The sequence below is a fragment of the Nerophis ophidion genome, linkage group LG03, assembly GCF_033978795.1.
Source record: "Nerophis ophidion isolate RoL-2023_Sa linkage group LG03, RoL_Noph_v1.0, whole genome shotgun sequence".
NCBI classification, from domain to species: Eukaryota; Metazoa; Chordata; class Actinopteri; order Syngnathiformes; family Syngnathidae; genus Nerophis; species Nerophis ophidion.
Window position 1 is genome coordinate 74,551,109 of NC_084613.1, and position 21,500 is coordinate 74,572,608.

The 21,500-nt window shown below is 40.3% G+C and overlaps 1 protein-coding gene across 4 annotated transcripts in view; it reads right to left on the bottom strand.

Moving 5' to 3' along the window:
• The window catches only part of cdin1 (CDAN1 interacting nuclease 1), a 160,589-nt gene that overhangs the window by 88,545 nt on the left and 50,544 nt on the right, over nt 1–21,500 (bottom strand). For all 4 annotated transcript variants that reach the window (XM_061896055.1, XM_061896054.1, XM_061896052.1 and 1 more), the window contains one exon: nt 19,870–19,942. In XM_061896055.1, the coding sequence (XP_061752039.1) occupies nt 19,870–19,942 (73 nt within the window). The remainder of the gene's footprint in view (nt 1–19,869; nt 19,943–21,500) is intronic.

Below are 21,500 nucleotides of genomic sequence, written 5' to 3' on the forward strand. Positions count from 1 at the left end.
AAAATCGAAGGCCGGGGCCGCCAATACATCACTTTGCTTTTAAAATGAATTTACCCTAATGCTCATTCATCACACGCTGTAATACCTTTTTGCAGGCCCGGTTTGGTTTTCCTGCCATGCACAAACACAACAGTAAATAACAAACAGCATCTTTCGTGTCGTTGCAGAGCTTCCCGACATCAGCATACATTAAAAGACGCCCCCGCCTCGCACTGCTCCTTCATGACACTCTGAGCTCGTCTCCCCACACAAACCAGCATCTTACATACACACACAAAACACACACTAAAGGCAAATACGTACATAAAATACAGGAATATAAAAAGTGCAATCTGAAGAACAGCAGGCACAGAGAACAAAGCCCCGCAAGCGCGTCCTCGCCCCTTGTAAACATTCACCAAATTTACTGTAATTGTCCCGCGTTGGTATAAATTGTGACTAAGGCGCCATATCACAGTGTCAGCATCTGAACGGAAAGAACAGAGAGGGTGGAAAATAACAAACACGACGCTACGCCTCCACTGGGATTTGCTATAGAAAGCAGCCCGGGTAAACAAATCAAGAGCCTGTGTTCGTATATCCAAAGGAAGATGAGCTCTACTGATTCATCATTGTTTACTTGTGTCACTTCTTCCTGTTTCTCCACTATAGGATGAAAAAGTCATTATCGCAAATGCAGAGAAACCTCATTAGATAGCAACATTTGTTGAGGGAGGACCGTAATAAACAATAACGGATGACAATTGTTATTGTCGCTGACACTGATGAGCTCCTCTGCAAGTTTGTTTATTAATTAAAAAAACACTTTATCCGCAAGCACATTTGTGTGTGTGTGTGTGTGTGTGTGTGTGTGTGTGTGTGTGTGTCGGGGTGGTGCTTAGCCATTTACTCAACATAACCCACCACCCCCCCTTTTCCTACACTACACACTCCCCACGCAAGCAGAGCCACTGAGCTGTGCAAGCAAGGGGGTGCGGGGTGGGTCAGTCGTTCATCAAACTTCATGGAGCAAAAGGAGAGACAGGTCCTGATAATGTGCGCAGCTAAAGCTGATTTTCCATGATGAATCTCGGAGCATATAAATTGGCTAATATCTGAAAACATTTACAGATACTAGAGGAATTGACTACTTGTGGGACGTGATGGATGAGGCTACCCCACGCCGGACGACAGCTTTGCAAATCTCCACGGCTGCCCAAAGCTCTCATTTGATTTTCCAATTAAGAGCCTGATTTACTAAAGGTTTGCGTGTACTAAAACACGTGCAAACCTGAAAGCCCACGCAATGCTGATCTACTAAATGTGTGCAAAATGGATTGTGTCTGTTAAGTCAGCATAATAAGGCGTGCAATCCATTTTGGGTCTCTGTCTTCATTAATATGCAAAATGTATTCGCATCATCCTGGAAGGAGAAAATGCAGATATAATTATTTATCAATTATTGATTTTTAAAAACTCCTCACCATTTTGCGAACACTCTTTGGCATTGTATTAAGTACGTATCAGAAAGACGCGCAAACTGACAGCTCCACACACAGCTGCAAAGAGACGACAGACAGGCAAGAACTGTCCGTTCTACGCGTGTGTCAACATTTTGGTGGACTGTCAAAAAAAAAAAAAAATACAAGACATAATGTCTATTGAGCAATTTAATTTTAAATTGTTATTGCTGCTGGGATAGGCGCCAGCGCCCCCCGCGACCCCGAAAGGGAATAAGCGGTAGAAAATGGATGGATGGATGGATTGCTGCTGGGTGACTTATGGGGCTGATTAAAATGAATTCAGTTGATGTGTTTTGGTGTCTGTTGGCATTTTTTTTTTTTATGTTTGCTTTTATTTATTTAGGATATTTATATTACTATAATAGGCCTCCTACAAGAAGAGATGGGGTAGAAGAAGGCAGTCGCATATAAAGAGAGGATGGCCAACCCGGTCTCAGGCCATCTCCTCAATGATTGGTCAAAAGGACTACAGGGTGCCATGATTGCTACCAACTTTGAGCTACTGCTATGTCTTTCTGGCATTTCCTCAGTTTTTCGATGTATAAAATATGTCTTGTTGTGCAGCTGATACAAATAATAACAAAAGCATTTAATACATTTAAGAAATGGTTTGGCAAAAACTCAGTAAATCTAATGTAATGCTATTCGGTAACAGACGGACATTGAATGAGTAAAATAATCCACATTTTGGGTGCAATAATAGATGAGAAAATAAACTGGAAATATCATTTTAAAAATATGCACCATAATGGGGCAAGAAGTACATCAATAATTAATAAAATAAAATAAGTCTTAGACCAAAAATCACTTCATATTTTCTACTGCTTAGCATACCTGGGTTATTGTGCTTAAAAAAGGGGGAAAATAACTACAAAAGCACACTTATTTACTTACAATGTTACAAAAAAGAATGATTAGTTCGAGTGATATATAATGAGTGATACATACAGTGATTACAAATAAATTGGAGGCACCCACTACAGTTGACATACTTCACACAAAAGTTACAATTTCTCTGTGATTGTTGGCTAATGAAGATTTTGGCAAAATAAGTTATATTTTTGGTTGTCTTTTTTTTAACGTTTATTGCACTGTTAGATACCTGCTGTTCACAGAACACTGCAGGAATACGGCCGCAAGATTATACTTTCACAAAATAAAAGTATATTTTATTGTAAGTTTATAAGCTGGAGAATGTTTAAAACTATATATAGACTTATTAATTTGGTTTATTTCATCAATACGACAGCAACAGCATGCCTTCCGGCAAAGCCGCACACGTCCTTGGTAGCAAAAATGGCGCCTGTTGTTTAGTTGGCCTTACATTGTTTATATACAATCCTGGAAGGTGGTAAATCCGTGGGACATTTAAACTGGTTTATTTTGAATACATACCAAGTCAGTGTCCCTTAAATCCAATAGAGCAGGGGTCTCTAAACACCAAATTTCCAGACGAAATAGTGATAGGAAATAATAATAATGAAATAAATGTGTATATGTAAATATATATACATATATATATTAATATATATATATATATATATATATATACACATATATATACTGTATATATGCAATCACATTTTCATTGAGTGACGTTTGTTAATAACATCAAATTTAATATGAATGCATATCCATTCTGAAACCTCAATTTATGAGCTGTACGAAATTTCCGATTTAATAAACAGACCGAATAAAAATATGTTTTGGTGGAAAAACCTTGTCTTGGTGTACAAAACTTTCACCCACCTGTTGTGTGTCTTATATAGTAGCCATTTTGTGCCCGGCAGCAACTGTGGGCAGGCTCATAGCTCCTGTGCTACTTTGTCCGCCTGTATTTTATTTTTTGTAACCTTTCTACAACTTATTTCTTTTGGGTGTTTTAGTTTAAGTGGTTCAAAGAAAGCAATGAACAAGCAATGTGTGGTTTGAAACATTCAGGAAGTATCCAAAGCGTTGTCGACACCGCCTTCTCTCTCCCTTCCGCTGCACGCCAAGAAAGTTAACAAACAAGGTTAAGTACAGTTTATTTTTTATTCCTAATCATTGTCATAGCCTGCCTGATAAACTTGTGGAGTTTTGTGATTCCAAAAGGACTAGTGAAAGTTTTTGTGCGTGTTGGCATGGCAGCTGCATAGGAGAACAGTCCAGCTCGTTATTGTGGTTGTTTTTACTTTATTAAATAGCGTTGATCTGTACTGTGTATCCCTACAGTACTGTATAGCATTTTATATTGTGTGGAAAATGTACAAATGTTCACTAAAATATGGACTTATTCATGTTTACATTGTTTATTATGGAGAAATTTGCTTCAGTATACCAAGTTTTCTGTTATAAACAGTGTCCAGGAATCAATTAGGCTCTTAAATCAAGGTTCCACAGTTAAGGTGAATATTTAAAAAAATATACTATACATATAAATTGTATTTAGTCACACTGGGTGCTCATTATTACTACCGGCAGGATGAGGTAACAAGCTTTCTCACTGGGGATGGTGAAATAACTTGACAGAGGACTGCACTATGCAGGATAATAGGGAGACAGGGAAGCAAAATTCAACCCAAATGATAGCAATACCTATTTAAAAATATGGTTGTGTGCCAGACCCTGCGTGTGCTTGTTATGTTTTAGACTATAGTCCTGGTACTATATTTGTTCATCCAATGGCCAGCTTACGTCAGCGCCAGAAGTAGTAAAATCAGCTGTTCACCTGGCAGGTTTTTCCTTTGTGATAAAGAGGGGATGAACAGGGATGTGCTTCTTTAGCTACCACCTTGTTTTATCGTATATTAATGCCTTTGCACATGTCAGTTGTTACTTTTGCATATACAAATAAAAACTAAATCTGTACTGGGTTTTAATATTTGGCGTTTTAGCTCGCCTTTACTTCCAGAAGAGCACCGCATTGCTGGAGAGAAAAAGTTGGTTGATTGGTGCTCAGAAAGTGTGTGTGCCTTTCTAATGATGCGTCCCCAAAATGCAAGTCCTTGCAGGCAGGAGGATGCTAGAAAATGTCCGAAGCAGTGCGACAGTCAGCCTTAAAGTATTGTTGCAGCTGTATGATTTTTGTGCACGTCATGCCATGCGCGTTTGTGAGACAAGCGAGTGACGTGTCGGCCATGCTCAGGGGGTGTGGACGCGGTGTTGAGAGCCGTGGAATGAGAGGCTGAAGAGAGAGAGGCGAGGCATGCATGCATGTCTGCGGGTCTGTTGGCCACTCTCTGGGTGGGTCGTCACTGATGTCATATTAATAAAATGTTTTTTCTAATGTTTTCACGATCGACCGGCAGGTTGCCAAAGATTGACCCGGACGATCACAATCGACAGGTTGGCGACCATTGCATAAATATTATTGTTTAGTAGGCTGGTTACCCTGAATTTCAGAGTTACAGATGCCACTTCTGTAACGCTGACAATTATGTTTTTACTATTATGCACATGCACATTTGTCGTAATACAAAATACCAGTTTTATGAGGGCATCTGCATAGAATTATTAACTCTTAAAGGGGAACATTATCACCAAACCTATGCAAGCGTCAATATATACCTTGATGTTGCAGAAAAAAGACCATGTATTTTTTTTACCGATTTCCAAACTCTAAATGGGTGAATTTTGGCAAATTAAACACCTTTCTGTTTATCGGTCTTTTAGTGATGACGTCAGAACGTGACGTCACTGAGGTAGTAATACAGCCGCCATTTTCATTTTCAACACATTACAAACACCGGGTCTCAGCTCTGTTATTTTCCGTTTTTTCGACTATTTTTTGGAACCTTGGAGACATCATGCCTCGTCGGTGTGTTGTCGGAGGGTGTAACAACACTAACAGGGAGGGATTCAAGTTGCACCACTGGCAAGAAATCTGCCGCCAGACCCCCATTGAATGTACCAAAGTGTCTTCACATTTGACCGGCGATGCTAAGACAGACATGGCACAGAGATGTATGGATAACCTGCAGATGCATTTGCAACGATTAAGTCAACGAAATCACAAAGGTGAGTTTTGTTGATGGTGTTGACTTATGTGCTAATCAGACATGTTTGGTGGCAGCATGACTGCCAGCTAATCGATGCTAACATGCTACGCTCATCGATGCTAACATGCTATTTACGCTAGCTGTATGTACATTTGAAACATGCTATTTACGCTAGCTGTATGTACATTTGAAACTAGATACCCACATTTAATGCGAAACAAACACTTACCAATCGACGGATTTAAGTTGCTCCAGTGTCACAAGATGCGAAAGTCCTGATCGTTTGGTCTGCACATTTTACCGGCGATGCTAATAAGGCAGCCATGCTATGGGCCACTTCATTAGGTACACCCATGCTATGGCCGAATAGCGTCAATAGCTATCCGCTCAATAGCTTCAATTTCTTCATCAATTTCGTTTTCGCTGTCTGCCTCCATGCTCTGACCATCTGTTTCAATACATGTGTAATCTGTTGAATCGCTTAAGCCGCTGAAATCCGAGTCTGAATCCGAGCTAATGTCGCTATATCTTGCTGTGGTAACCGCCATGTTGTTTGTATTGGCAGCCCTGTATTACGTCACAGGGAAATGGACAGTCGCACCGCAAATAGGGAAAATCAAGAACTTTACAGCTTTTTTTAGGGATATTCCGTGAGGTGTAAAATTTTGACAAAAACTTCGAAAAATTAAACAAGCCACTGGGAACTGATTTTTATTGTTTTTAACCCTTTTGAAATTGTGATAATGTTCCCATTTAAATGGTAAATGCTAGGACTGTGAATCTTTGGGCACCACAAGATTCGATTCAATTGGTTTCTTGGGGGTGACAATTCGATTCAGACTCGATTATCGATTCAAAACTATTTTCAATTCAAAAGCAATGCGTTAAAATGACATTGGGTGCCAGTTACATGATGAAATACATTATTTAATTAAAAAATAAAACTAAACAAAAAAAACAAGAACACATCACTGAAAAATGTCGATATTACTTAAAATAACACTGTTTTTTTTTTTTTATAAAAGTACACCCCAACCTTTACTAAGGTGGCTGGAGAGGACAAATGTTTTTGGAGAAAAAACTAACAAAAACATTTAGAAATTTTTTTGATTCTATTAAGAATAGTTAATTCATTGGAATTTTAAATTTTTTTGACACCCTTATTAAATGCTGTATTTTTTTGAAAACTCCTGAACAAAAGTTGATAGTCTTAAATATATTGTACTGGTGTTTAAAAAGGAAAATTATGAAAAAAATTTTGTCACCATCAAAATACTTTGGTCAACTTACCTACTCAGTGGTCTACTGGTTAGAGTGTCCACCCTGAGATCGGTAGGTTGTGAGTTCAAACCCCGGCCGAGTTATACCAAAGGCTTTAAAAAAGGGACACGTTACCTCCCTGCTTGGCAATCAGCATCAAGGATTGGAATTGGGGGTTAAATCACAAAAAATGACTACCAGGCGCGGCCACTGCGGCTGCCTAATGCTCCCCTCACCTCCCAGGGTGTGATCATGGGTGATGGGTAGAAAATGCAGACAATAATTTTGCCACACCTGTGTGTGTGACAATCATTGGTTGTTTTTTTTGTTCTTGTTTTTTTTTACATCAGCGCCGGAAGTAGCCCCGGTCGGTAGTCGCGCCGGGGGCGGAGGGGCCCCGTCCCTCCCCGGGGGGAGAGAGGGCGCAGCGATACTTTGTTCCACGGCCCCGGAGAACGGCGAGGTCCGGGCGGGGGGACGCTGTAAAGCGCGCGGCGGGAAAGTAGTAAAATCAGCTTTTTGACACCCTTATTAAATGCCGTATTGTTGTTAAACCTCCTGAATTCAAGTTTAAGGTCTTTAATCTATTGTACAGGTGTAAAAAAACGAAAATCATGAAAACATTTTTGTCACCATCAAAAAAACTTTTTGGACCCAAGTGAAGGTGATGGCTATTTAAAAATATGGTTTTGTGCCAGACCCTGCGTGTGTTTGTTATGTTTTTGACTATAGTCCTAGTACTAAAGTATATTTGTTCATTCTACGGTCAACATACGTTAGCGTCGGAAGTAGTAAAATGAGCAGTACACCTGGCGGGTTTTTCCTTTGTGATAAAGATACTTTTTGGACCCAAGTGTAGGCGCTACCTAGTGATACGAGGTGCAGGAGGAGCTTGGTCCCTGAAGAGGTTACTGGGGCAGAACTGATCTGCTTCCACCTGATTCTCCCTGAAAGCGCTGAGATGAGACTCTGCATTCCGAAGTGAGTATGTGTGTGTGTGTGTGTGTGTGTGCGTGCGTGCGTGAGTTAAAGAATTGCAGTTGTAGATCTGGCAGAGCTGTGCCATAGTGAGAGGCTACATAGGTCAGGCCATTAGACTGCGGCAGAGGCTGGCTGGAGCTTCTCTCCTGAAAAGGAGTAATTAGTATACTTGTCAAGTGAAGTGCCACGGTGCTGCTCCCCTCCCATTTGCCCCCTCCCTCACTTGCATGCACACTTGCAAAGAATCACTCATCTTGCCTCCTTATTCCCTCCCTTCCTGCTAATGAAATGCTGCTGCTGCTCTCATTATTTGTGAACACATACACACGCACACACTACGCACGCACGCAGCGCAACACTTCTGCCTTCAAGTAAGGTGAGCAAGAGGCTTAACAATGACAGCGGACTCCAAGTTTCACCCTACAGAACAAAATGCCGGCTATCAACATGTGCGATCTGCAAAATGCTGAAGCCTATTATGAATAGATCAAAAGGAGCCTTCGAACATTCTCGCAGTGTTAACATCAAACACGGGACATTTATAACCTGGGCTTCTGTGAAAGAATGCGACAATAAATCTTACGAGTGCTCGAATCATACGGTTACAAAACACGGCGCGGCAATCTAATCTGGAGCTGGGCCTTGGGAACGTGGAAAAGGTCAAATAGCTAGCAAAATTGCCTCCTCAAAAAAAAAGTATGTCTAAATCTAGAGGCACACCGGCTGCTGTCAGGGAGGAAGGAGGAAGAAGGATGAAGAGATTGAAACATTGCAAAGCTAGCGTGTGTGTGCGTGTGCGTGTGTGTTAATATTAATTCACATTGTACCGTTTAAAAATGTTATCGGAATTGATTATTAGACCTTGAAAAACCCACGGTGATACTGCTCATTTCCTAGAGAAGTAGCTAGCCCACTAATCACTACTAACTTCAATGCTAGCACAAGACACACTAATATTTTTTTAAATTTATACTTGGTTAAAATATGTCAATGTGTGCATAGGTGCTTTTTTGAGAACATCAACAATACATTGATAATAATGATAACCGTAAACGTTGGCCCTGCGATGAGGTGGGGACTTGTCCAGGGTCTAACCCGCCTTCCGCCCGATTGTAGCTGAGATAGGCACCAGCGCCCCCCGCGACCCTAAAGGGAATAAGCGGTAGGAAAATGGATGGCTGGATGGAACTGTAAACGTTTTGGTCAAAATATGACATTTTTATAACGTTACATTCCTAATGGTTATACAGATTATTTAAGGCAGGGGTAGGGAACCTACGGCTCTAGAGCCAGATGTGGCTCTTTTGATGTCTGCATCTGGCTCTCAGATAAATACTATCTGACATTGCTTAACACGATAAGTAATAAATAATTCCGTTGGTGATCAGTGTTAAAAATAACGTTCAGAATATAAAACATTCTCATGCATCTTAATCCATCCATCTGTTTTCTTCCGCACCTGTTCATTAATGGTAAGAAGTATTTTACTTATTATTGGTTAAATTCAGAATAACAATGTTATTTAAAAAAAATAAGAGACTTATTTTACTCTAAAAATGTTGGTCTTACTTAAAAATGCACACATTTTGTTGTATTCAGTGTTAAAAAATACTATGTGGCTCTCACGGAAATACATTTTAAAATATTGGGCTTTCATGGCTCTCTCAGCCAAAAAGGTTCCCGGCCCCTGATTTAAGGCATATATTTATTACAATACAACATACAAATAAATAAATGTTACACTGCATATGATAAAATACAAATGATCTTGGATCATATTTGGAATTTGCATTGCACTCTCATTCCTGAATTACTGCTTTACAGATGTCATCTCCTCAATGTGTATTGTGTGTATAGTAGCGCTATAGGCATTGTGGTATCATGTCACAGCTAAGGAAATAACAGCAATTTAGCGGCATTACTTATCATTTATTCTTATATGTTAATTTGGGGACATGATATTAAAGGGGGACTTCACATTTTTGGGGAATATTGCCTATTGTCCACAATCATGAGAGACAAGAAGACATCATTTTTTTTTAATGCATTCTAACTTGTAAATAAACATGCTTACAATGGAATAAATAGGAGGTCATCTATTCCGCTCATAAAGCCCTCTAAATAACCATCCAAAATGCACCAAAAATACTCAATTTACATTTTATGAACTGAATAATAACAAACTCTTAATAATATTGTTATTATAAGCGCTAACACAGACAAACTATTTTTAGCAGTGCTGTGATCACAGAGAGCTAACTACATTGTTGCTACAATATTGCTTCCTTGACTCTGAGCTTGTAAACGTTTATCCTACATCATAAATAATTTATCCCACCTTGATAGGAGAAGGATGAAAAAATAATCCGACGAGTTGGTCAAATTTGGCATCCAATTTAGATCTGGAAATGGGGAGAAAGACACAAAAAGAAGCTTGGTTCCATCTTGCTTTTTTCTTTGCGAGGATTATCATTAATTCTTCATCTAAACAGGAATATATGCCCTTCCCATCAGTCGGCATCCTAGTGACAGCAGACATTGTACACTAAGTGATGTTTTATTATGTTTGTTGTCACTCATGAAGTCTGCAGTGAGTAGTATTCAGTGATGTTGAAAGAAAAAGTTAATGTGATACATTTCTGAAATTAATGTGCTGCTGTATGCTTAAAATGAGCAAAATACGTAAATATTACATGGTGTTATGAATGTGCCTGTTAATACATTAAATATATACTTACATCATGTATATAAGACATGCACCTGGGGATAGGTTGATTGGCAACACTAAATTGGCCCTAGTGTGTGAATGTGAGTGTGAATGTTGTCTGTCTATCTGTGTTGGCCCTGCGATGAGGTGGCGACTTGTCCAGGGTGTACCCTGCCTTCCGCCCGATTGTAGCTGAGATAGGCGCCAGCGCCCCCCGCGACCCCAAAAGGGAATAAGCGGTAGAAAATGGATGGATGGATCATGTATATAAAACCCTCATGGAGGTGTTTGGATGTTTTTAAGCACTTTATAGGCAGAGTAGGGCGACTGCCATTAGTTCCACTGTAGGTGGACTTTTGACCACAATGCAGAAAGAAAGAAAAATATGTGTTCTTGTCTTACATAAGGATTGTGAATAACAAGCACATTTCAAAAAAAGTGCAGTTCCCTTCAAACGTTCTCATTTATTACAGAGCTTAAGCAAATGATACAATAAAATCATTAACTCCAGCAATCCAGTTGCAATGAGGTTTTGTATTTATTTACTCAAAAAGTTATACTGCTATGAAAAATAGTGGCTTATGTTTTCCTAATACTCAAGCAAAGGAAGTTCCTGACCTTCAAGTATAAACAGCCTGAAAGTTCTCTTGCGACCTTTCTATCCCAACTGCAAAATGCGCTTTCACGAGACGAGGAGCATTATTCTTGTTGAGACCATATTCAATATATACTAAACTGCTTTGAATGCATTGATTTATTTACAAGTGCCACCTGATAGTATTTCATTCTGCTTCACTGATACTTATGCCAATACTTTTTTTTTTGTTGTTGAAAGAAAAGGATGAAAATAGGGATGGAGGAATTGGGTTGGGGCTGTTGTCATGGTGAGGTAAGAGGAAGGAGGGAGAGAGGAAAGCAAAACAAAACAAGGAAAACGCAGAAAACAATTCGAAAGCCTGTATTGATCCAGCACTGGTGATTGTACATATACTCCACACTCCCAAAGGCACCATTCCTATGTCTCTTGAATGCAAAGGGGAAAGGAAACGGAATTAAAAAATTGACAGGGGGAAGCAAAAGTGAGCCACTCACCCAGTGGAGGGGGGTAATGTCCCTTGTAAGAAGTCTATTGATCTTTGCTGTCCTCCTTTTGCAATCCCAAAGAACCAGTCTGTGACTGAGGGATGAGCATGACAAATATGTCTGCCGATGCCTCTAAAGCTGCTTGTTAGCTAATTGCCGGCAAAGACTATTATCTCGGCATTGTTTCATAATGGAAAAACATTACTGGTGTTTAATATATGGACAGGAAGATGGGAGAGGTGGCCGTGCAGAGTCCAGTGTGAAGAACAATTCATTTTCAAGAGTCAATGAGGTCATAAGGAGGCTGCAGAGATACTTGAGCAAAACTGTCTGTCCTGTCAATGTGTCTAAGTCAACCCATGTGTCAAATGTCAATGTGTGTCGTGAGGAAAGATATGTGTCCTGTCAATGTGTGTAAGTCCATAACAACAAAAGAGGAAACGCAGATACATCCCTCTCCTGTTAATGTGTCCGCAGTAACGAAATACATGGAGGCGTGGCTCAGATGGTAGATAAACTTGAGTGTTCACGGTTCAAATCCAGCTTCCTCCATCCTGATCACTGTCGTCGTGCCCTTGGGCAAGACACTTCAAACAATTTGCTCCCAGTGCAACCCACACTTAAATGTAGATACGCGCTTCGAGTCACTAAAGAAAAGGCGCTATATAAATGCAATTCACAATTCACTTTGTGGGTTACCCTACATGTATTCGATTGTGATGCCCAGCCACGGCAAAAATGAAAGTCGACACGTTAAAAATTAGGATTTTTAATTCTTAATTTTTTTCACAAGAAAAAAAATTTAAGTAATGTAATGTATGAACTAAACTACTATTTGGGCACTATTGACCAGTGACGCACCATAAGTTTGGTTTTCGCGATTAAGTACTTTGATCACCGAAACAACACTGTCGTAACCAAATGTGATTACTTAAGCAATATGCACGTGATTGTCTGGAGCGGAGGAAGCATGTCTTTGATGTAGACGTAATTTGAAATATCTGAGATAGATACCTGCAGATAGTGATCTACAAAATGTGCAAATATTAAGATCGGGACGTCAAATGTACTGCCAGCGAACACAGTTGTAGTAGTAGTAGTAGTAGTAGTAGTATAAGTAAAAGTAGTAGAAGAAGAAGAGGAAGAGCCAAATATTGAATGGAGAATAGAGAAAAGCGTTTTCCACTCGCTGTATTAATACCTAATTTATATTTTGAAATACATTAGTAAAATGAGATAATGGATAACGGCCAATTTTTTTTTTCATTATCAAACCAAAAAACGGGGAAAGTAATTTTTTATGTGAAATATCTTTTCTATTCCATACGAAAAACAGATGGCCGAAAAATAAACAGACGGTATTTGATACCTGTAAGAGTTTTTATCATTTATTATCGATGTACTATTTGTGTGTGTGAATGGGCCAATGTGGAAATGCTGTCAAAGCGCTTTGGGCTCCTTAAAAAGGGGTAGAAAAGCGCTATACAAGTACAACCCATTTACCATTTGTTCAGTTCCAGATAGGCTGTGACGTAAAGTTTAATCTAAGCTACTCAGTGGCCTAGTGGTTAGAGTCTCCCGCCCTGAGATTGGTGAATTGTGAGTTCAAACCCCGGCCGAGTCATACCAAAGACTATAAAAATGGGACCCATTACTTCCCTGCCTGGGAATCAGCATCAAGGGTTGGAATTGGGGGTTACATCACCAAAAACGATTCCCGGGCAAAGCTCCGCTGCTGCCCACTGCTCCCCTCGCCTTCCAGGGTGGTGATCAAGGCGATGGGTCAAATGCAGAGGACAAATTTCACCACACCTTGTGTGTGTGTGTGTGTGTGACAATCATCCATCCATCCATCCATCCATCATCTTCCGCTTATCCGAGGTCGGATCGCGGGGGCAGCAGCCTAAGCAGGGAAGCCCAGACTTCCCTATCTCCAGCCACTTCGTCTAGCTCTTCCCGGGGGATCCCGAGGCGTTCCCAGGCCAGCCGGGAGACATAGTCTTTCCAACGTGTCCTGGGTCTTCCCCGTGGCCTCCTACCAGCTGGACGTGCCCTAAACACATCCCTAGGGAGGCGTTCGGGTGGCATCTTGACCAGATGCCCGAACCACCTCATCTGGCTCCTCTCGATGTGGAGGAGCAGCGGCTTTACGTTGAGTTCCTCCCGGATGGCAGAGCTTCTCACCCTATCTCTAAGGGAGAGACCCGCCACCCGGCGGAGGAAACTCATTTCGGCCGCTTGTACCCGTGATCTTATCCTTTCGGTCATTACCCAAAGCTCATGACCATAGGTGAGGATGGGAACGTAGATCGACCGGTAAATTGAGAGCTTTGCCTTCCGGCTCAGCTCCTTCTTCACCACAACGGATCGATACAACGTCCGCATTACTGAAGACGCCGCACCGATCCGCCTGTCGATCTCACGATCCACTCTTCCCCCACTCGTGAACAAGACTCCTAGGTACTTGAACTCCTCCACTTGGGGCAGGGTCTCCTCCCCAACCCGGAGATGGCACTCCACCCTTTTCCGGGCGAGAACCATGGACTCGGACTTGGAGGTGCTGATTCTCATTCCGGTCGCTTCACACTCGGCTGCGAACCGATCCAGTGAGAGCTGAAGATCCCGGCCAGATGAAGCCATCAGGACTACATCATCTGCAAAAAGCAGAGACCTAATCCCGTGGCCACCAAACCGGAACCCCTCAACGCCTTGACTGCGCCTAGAAATTCTGTCCATAAAAGTTATGAACAGAATCGGTGACAAAGGACAGCCTTGGCGGAGTCCAACCTTCACTGGAAACGTGTCCGACTTACTGCCAGCAATGCGGACCAAGCTCTGACACTGATCATACAGGGATCGGACTGCCACAATAAGACATTCCGATACCCCATACTCTCTGAGCACTCCCCACAGGACTTCCCGAGGGACACGGCCGAATGCCTTCTCCAAGTCCACAAAGCACATGTAGACTGGTTGGGCAAACTCCCATGCACCCTCAAGAACCCTGCCGAGAGTATAGAGCTGGTCCACAGTTCCACGACCAGGACGAAAACCACACTGTTCCTCCTGAATCCGAGGTTCGACTATCCGGCGAAGCCTCCTCTCCAGTACACCTGAATAAACCGTACCGGGAAGGCTGAGGAGTGTGATCCCACGATGTGTGACAATCATTGATACTTTAACTTTAACTTACATGGCTTTGTAGATATCCTGAAGTTCATTGCGTCCTTTGTTGTATTTTTGAAACTACACCAAATTTTTCTTTGAGTATTTTCAACTAACTTGAAGTGTTTTGTCAAGAGGATTATTTATTATATGGATATTTTTTCAGAATTTGCTTATTCTATTTTTTGGCAAAAGTAAAACCAAGAAAACAATCGGAATTTGTCTTCATTTTTAAGTTATTAAGCCATGATTTTACCAGGCGGGCCCACGTGGGAATAGATGTTCTTCCATGGCCTGAGCTAAAATGAGTTTGAAACCCCTGTATTAAAAGGACAGTGGTGCTCTTTCAAGAAGAGAAAATGCAGTTGGAGCAGCAGCACAAGGCAAGTGTGACGTCAATCTCGCTGCAGCTTTCGCTGTTCATCTCCAAACAGAGAAAAATATGAGAAATGTGTTTTTAGTCATTTTAATAAATACAAAGTCACTAAAAGGATTGGAGAAGTCTCTAGAACCTTGAAAAACTCTCAACAAAATAAATTGGACAAAGCTCTGACGCTGATCATACAGGAAGCAGACCGCACAATCAGGGTGTCCGATACCCCCTACTCGCTGATCCCTCTAACCAGACCTTCCCGAGGGACACGGTTGAATACCTTCTATAAGTCCACAAAACACATGCAGACTGGTTGGGCAAACTCCAATGCTCTCTCAAGGATCCTGCCGAGAGTATACAGTTGGTCCACAGTTCCACGACCAGTACGAAAACTACACTGCTCCCCCTGAATCTGTGGTTCTACTATCCGACGTAGCCTTCTCCATTACACCTGAATACACCTTACCAGGAAGGCTGAGGAGTCTGATACCATGATAGTTGGGACACACCCTCCGGTTCCCCTTTTTAAATAGAGGAACCACCACCCCAGTCTGCCAATTCAGAGGCACCGCCCCCGATGTCCACGCAATGCTGCAGAGTCTTGTCAACCATGACAGCCCCACAGCATCCAGAGCCTTAAGGAACTTGGGTGGATCTCATCCACGCCCGGGGCCCTGCCACCTAGGAGCTTCTTAACTACCTTGGCAACCTCAGCCCCAGAAATACAAGAGCCCACAGCAGAGTCCCCAGGCACTGCTTCTTCATTGGAAGACGTGTAGGTGGGATTGAGGAGGTCTTTGAAGTATTAGTTCCACCGATCCGCAACATCCCCAGTCGATGTCAGCAACACACCATTCCGACATACACAGTGTTGACAGTGCACTGCTTCCCCTTCCTGAAACGGCGGATGGTGGTCCAGAATCACTTGGAAGCCCGGTAAAAAAATCAATAAATAAACACAAAATAATAATAATAATAATCCTTCTATCCATTTTTCTACCGCTTGTCCCTTATATATATATACACACAAATGCATCATCTCAGATTATGCAAATTAAAGGATGATTGTCATATTGACCAGGCTCCCACAGGTATATTGGCAATCTGGGGATATTCTTGAGAGCGAAAAAAACAAACACCAAGTAAACTACACATCTACGTCCTGACAATTTGTCTGAGATGGCAATAATGACAAAAGACACCTTAGGTGACAAAACAAACATACATGTTTCTGTCCTGTTAATGCAGCTAAATTGATAATAAAAGACAAGGTTCTGCGACAAAACAGATGTATGTTTTTGTCCTGTCAATGCATCTAAGTTAGTGATGACAATAGGTTAGTGGCGAAACAAATACACATCTCTCTGTCCTGTCAAATTATCTAGGACGAACATAATAACAACAGAAAACATATCTCTGTTCTATTACTGCAGCTAAGTAGCAATGCAAGCCCTGAAACCAAATTAAAAAAAAATCAAGACCACATTTCATGCATTCGGATAGATTTCTACACTTTATTTTACTTTTAGAATTATTCTCATCTACCAACCCCTTTTCTAATCCATTTCCCATTTGGCAACTCTATTCTATAGCCACGTCTCCTCGGGTAATATAATTCTGGTGTTGTGACCTCTGTTTACATCCGTCACATCAAAAATACACCTTCTCGCTGGCTACTAATAAATATTGTGGAACTACACCTGGTTCGGAATTAACAGTGTTCTGATTCTAATCATCCAGATATGATTAGCAGTAAAGTAGAAAACCGTCAATGTTGTGACTGGAAGAGCGAACGCAGCAAGCAAGCTAGCTATTTAAAAAGGTTCATCATGTCTTCTTATTCATATACATATACAATATTTTCGGTATATTAGATGGAAATGTTTTACCTGACATGTTTCGGCCTGGTTGGGGGGTGGGGTTTGAGCGGGGTGGAGCCAACCAGATAGACTTGACAGGTCTGCCTGATTGGCCACGCCTATAAGAATAGCTGATAGGCAACAGTCACAGTGACCCTTCTGACTACAGATGACAGTCGAAACATGTCAGGTAAAAAAATTCCATCTAATATACCGAATATATTGTCCGATTACAAAAACATTTGAAAAGTAAGTAAGCTCGCCAGATGATGCTATCTCTGCGAACACGCAAGCTTCTTTTGGTGTCCGTGTTCTGCAATTCATTGCTGCGTTTAGGCAAGCGGAACAGCCAGTACCTATGGCTAAGGCGAGCGTTCAACAAAATTTGTTTGGATCTTATTTTTTTTAACATTGTAGTGGGTTTACTTAATTCACCCAAAAAACTGTTGTTATTGTCAGAGAGTTCTGGTCGGACGGGTTTTTACAAGCCACATTTCCGGTGTTGTGTGTGTTGTTGCGCTGAGAAGTCACAGATGGATAGCTACTGCTTGATTCCTGATAAAAACCTTTAATATAATTTAAAAAATTAGCACTATCTTTTGACACTGATCCTTTGACTTCTGTCCTTCCACGCTATAATATTTCATACAAAAAATGTGGAAATGATATTTTGACACAAAAATTAATGTTTAAAAATGCAGGTTTTAAAGATACAAAGTGTGGAGACAAAAATATACACACATTTATTTCCTTTAACGGCATCTGATTCAAATATAATAACAAAATAATTGAGGCAAAACAGATACCTGGATCTTTGTCTCTGTCAGAAAATAAGTCAACAATAACAAAAGACAAAACATGGCGACAAAACATATACTTTACATACTACATGTTTCTGTCCTGTCAATATGTCTAAGTCAGCAACAATATTAGATACATTTTGCTACAAATAAGGTACATCTTTGTTTTGTGAATTCATCTAAGTCAGGGGCAGGGAACCTATGGCTCTAGAGCCAGATGCGGCTCTTTTGATGACCGCATCCGGCTCTCAGATAAATCTTAGCTGACATTGCTTAACACAATAAGTAATTAATAATTCCGCTGGTAATTAATGTGTTAAAAATAACGTTCAAATTATAAAAAATTCTCATGCATTTTAATCCAACCATTCGTTTTCTATCGCACCTGTTCAAGATGTCCCATTAATGGTAAGAAGTATTATGTTTATTATTGGTTAACTTTAGAATAACAATGTTATAAAAAAGAATAAGAGACTTATTAAACTCTAAAAATGTTGGTCTTACTTAAAAAAAGCACGCATTTCGTTAAAAAAATATTATATGGCTCTCACGGAAATACATTTTGAAATATCTCACTTACATGGCTCTCTCAGCCAAATAGGTTCCCGACCCCTGATCTAAGTCAACAATATCACTACAAGCAGCAAGTGCAGCAACAACTCCAACCTGCTAAGTCAATGATAACAATACAAGCATAGTGACAAAAAAACGTTAAACATCTCAGTCCGGTCAATTCTGCCAAGTCAGCGATATTGATAAAATAAGTGTCGCTACAAAACAGATATGCATCTCTCTGTCCTGTCAATGCAGCTAAGTTGAAAATATTAAAAGTGTGTTACAGTCGTGACAAAATGTTGAATTTAACAAGAATGACTGAAGAAGAACAATAGTGGTGAAACAGACACAAATATCTGTCCTGTCATTGTGTCTAATTCGACAGTTAAATGATAAATAAATGGGTTGTACTTGTATAGCGCTTTTCTACCTTCAAGGTACTCAAAGCGCTTTGACACTACTTCCACATTTACCCATTCACACACACGTTCACACACTGATGGAGGGAGCTGCCATGCTAGGCGCCAACAAGCACCCATCAGGAGCAAGGGTGAAGTGTCTTGCTCAGGACACAATGGACGTGACGAGGTTGGTTCTAGGTGGGATTTGAACCAGTGACCCTGGTTACAATAATTTAAGAAGTGATTAAAGTTACAGTTGGTGCCTTAACTCCTAATGCAAGTTTAGATGCTATTAAACATGACGAACAACAGCAAATCAAGTTTATACTGTGTAGAAATGGAGAAAAGCAGTGTAATATTATCAAAGATTGTGCATCTTGTTGGATGAATGACCAGGTCTACTAGCTGCACAGAGGTGTATTTTGACAAAGATAACGCTACTGTAGGTCCAAAGCAATCATATTTTGACATTGACAAATGGCTGTGCACTGGTGAATTTGAAATAAACACACATCCACCTGTGTCTCTTTTCACGATTAAATCGCAACCATCTTTTCTGATCATATCTGCCAAAGCACAGTGCAGACAGCGGCTTCTGCATATTTCTATTGAAAGCATAAGGATGCATGTTCATTGCATTGCATGCATGTATTCGCAAAAATGTATAAATACAATTATTTATCAAAATATCTCATTGTCGGTGTGTTTTGCACAGGGTGACTTTCTAAGGGTGTCTGGATAATGTCTTTGACAATTTCAAGAAAAATATTAGCATCTGGGGTTTACTACCCCTGCAGCTCATCCATCAGCACTAGCTCTGAACGGTTTGCTTTTTTTGTCACTTTTGGCCAACTCAATTTCCTCAGTGGAAGGTTAGAGAGAGAATGCAGGAGGAGAAGCCAGAGTTGACGGATGCGAGTGGGGATGAGGGGGGAAGGACTGAAATGTAATAAATAACACTGATGAGGTGAGCTCACATTGATTCAAATAGCAGTTGAGGGGCGGCGGTCCTCCTACCGCTCAATTGTCAAACCTGCTACAAGTAGTATGTTGCTCATTTGGATTGAACAAGAAGGGGAAAATAAAGCAAACGGTAGAAGCAGGGACAGGAACAGAGGCGGATTTCAAAGACAAATGACTGCAATTAAGACTGATGGAGACAATGATTGAGAGGGTAAGGGCAAACGGAAACGTGCTACTCACGCATTTCACCCTCCAGGTCTTGAAGGAACCTGTCCAGGATGATGCGAGCCATCAGTGCAGGAGAAAAATCCACCTGTAGAGACAGGACGGAAAATCTGATGATCCTTAACAAAATAAAACAAGAATAAATCCAAAAAGTATTTTTTTTTTAAAAATAAATAACTCATGTTTTATTTATTTTTATTAGTTTTAGCCCAAACTCATTTTCTACAAGAATCAGCAGTACAATGACAACTGTACACAACAGGCATTCTTCACTGCAGTGCCATCTGATGGATGGCTTCCCCTTTAAATTTTGCAAACAAACTCAAACAAATTATTCAAAACATAAAACATAAGCCATCCGAAACGCCAGCATCGCCACAAGGTGTTTTAAAAGCCTAGGAAGATGGCTGCTGTTAAAGAAGCTGCTCCACAGTCAGTCAAAAAAGTTTGCCATCGGCGATGTGTGATTTCATCTTGGAAATAATGGTGTTGAACAACCAGCCTATTACCATCATTGCAGATACATGCTCGTGTCAAGACAGATTTAAAAGGTACCGTTTGTCCCATCCTCCTTTGTTTGAGTCTTTCTTACCTCCAAATGGGCAAAATCTACACTTAATGTAAATCAAATTTAAAAAATAATACATATACTATAAATACTTTGTCGGTTATCAATATCGGTCTTGAGAAGCAGAACGTTATCAGCTTAATTATACATATATAAAATTATATATATATATATTTAATTATTTTTCTACCGCTTGTCCCATTCGGGGTCACGGGGGGTCGCTAGAGCCTATCTCAACTGCATTCAGGCGGAAGGCGGTGTACACCCTGGACAAGTCGCCACCTCATCGCAGCATACAAATATATATACTGTATTTTCGGACTATAAGTCGCAGTTTTTTTCATAGTTTGGGTGCGACTTATACTCAGGAGCGACTTATGTGTGAAATTATTAACACGTTACCGTAAAATATCAAATAATATTATTTAGCTCATTCACGTATAAGATTTAATCGGATTAAGCAATTAGAAGTGACAGATTGTTTGGTAAACGTATAGCAAGTTCTTTATGTTATAGTTATTCGAATGACTCTTACCATAATATGTTACGTTAACATACCAGGCACATTCTCAGTTGGTTATTTATGTGTCATATAACATACTCTTATTCGGTCTGTGCTTCACTATTCTTTATTTATTTTAAATTGCCTTTCAAATGTCTATTCTTGGTGTTGGATTTTATCAAATAAATTTCCCCAAAAAATGCGATTTATACTCCAGTGCGACTTATATATGTTTTTTTTTTCCTTCTTTATTATGCATTTTCAGCAGGTGCGACTTACACTCCGGAGCGACTTATACTGCGGAAAATACAGTATATACACACACACACACACACATCTATATACATATATACACATAGCAGATGTATACGTTTACATACTGTACATATATGTACTGTATACATATATATATATATATATATATATATATTTATATATAGGTAAATATATGCATCCAAAAAAGTATATTCTTATGGCAAATTCAGATAAAAATAAACTCACTCAAAAGCTGTTTTTTTAATAAAATTGTTTCCACTATATAAAAAGGTATACATTAACCGATAAGGGATTTGTTAA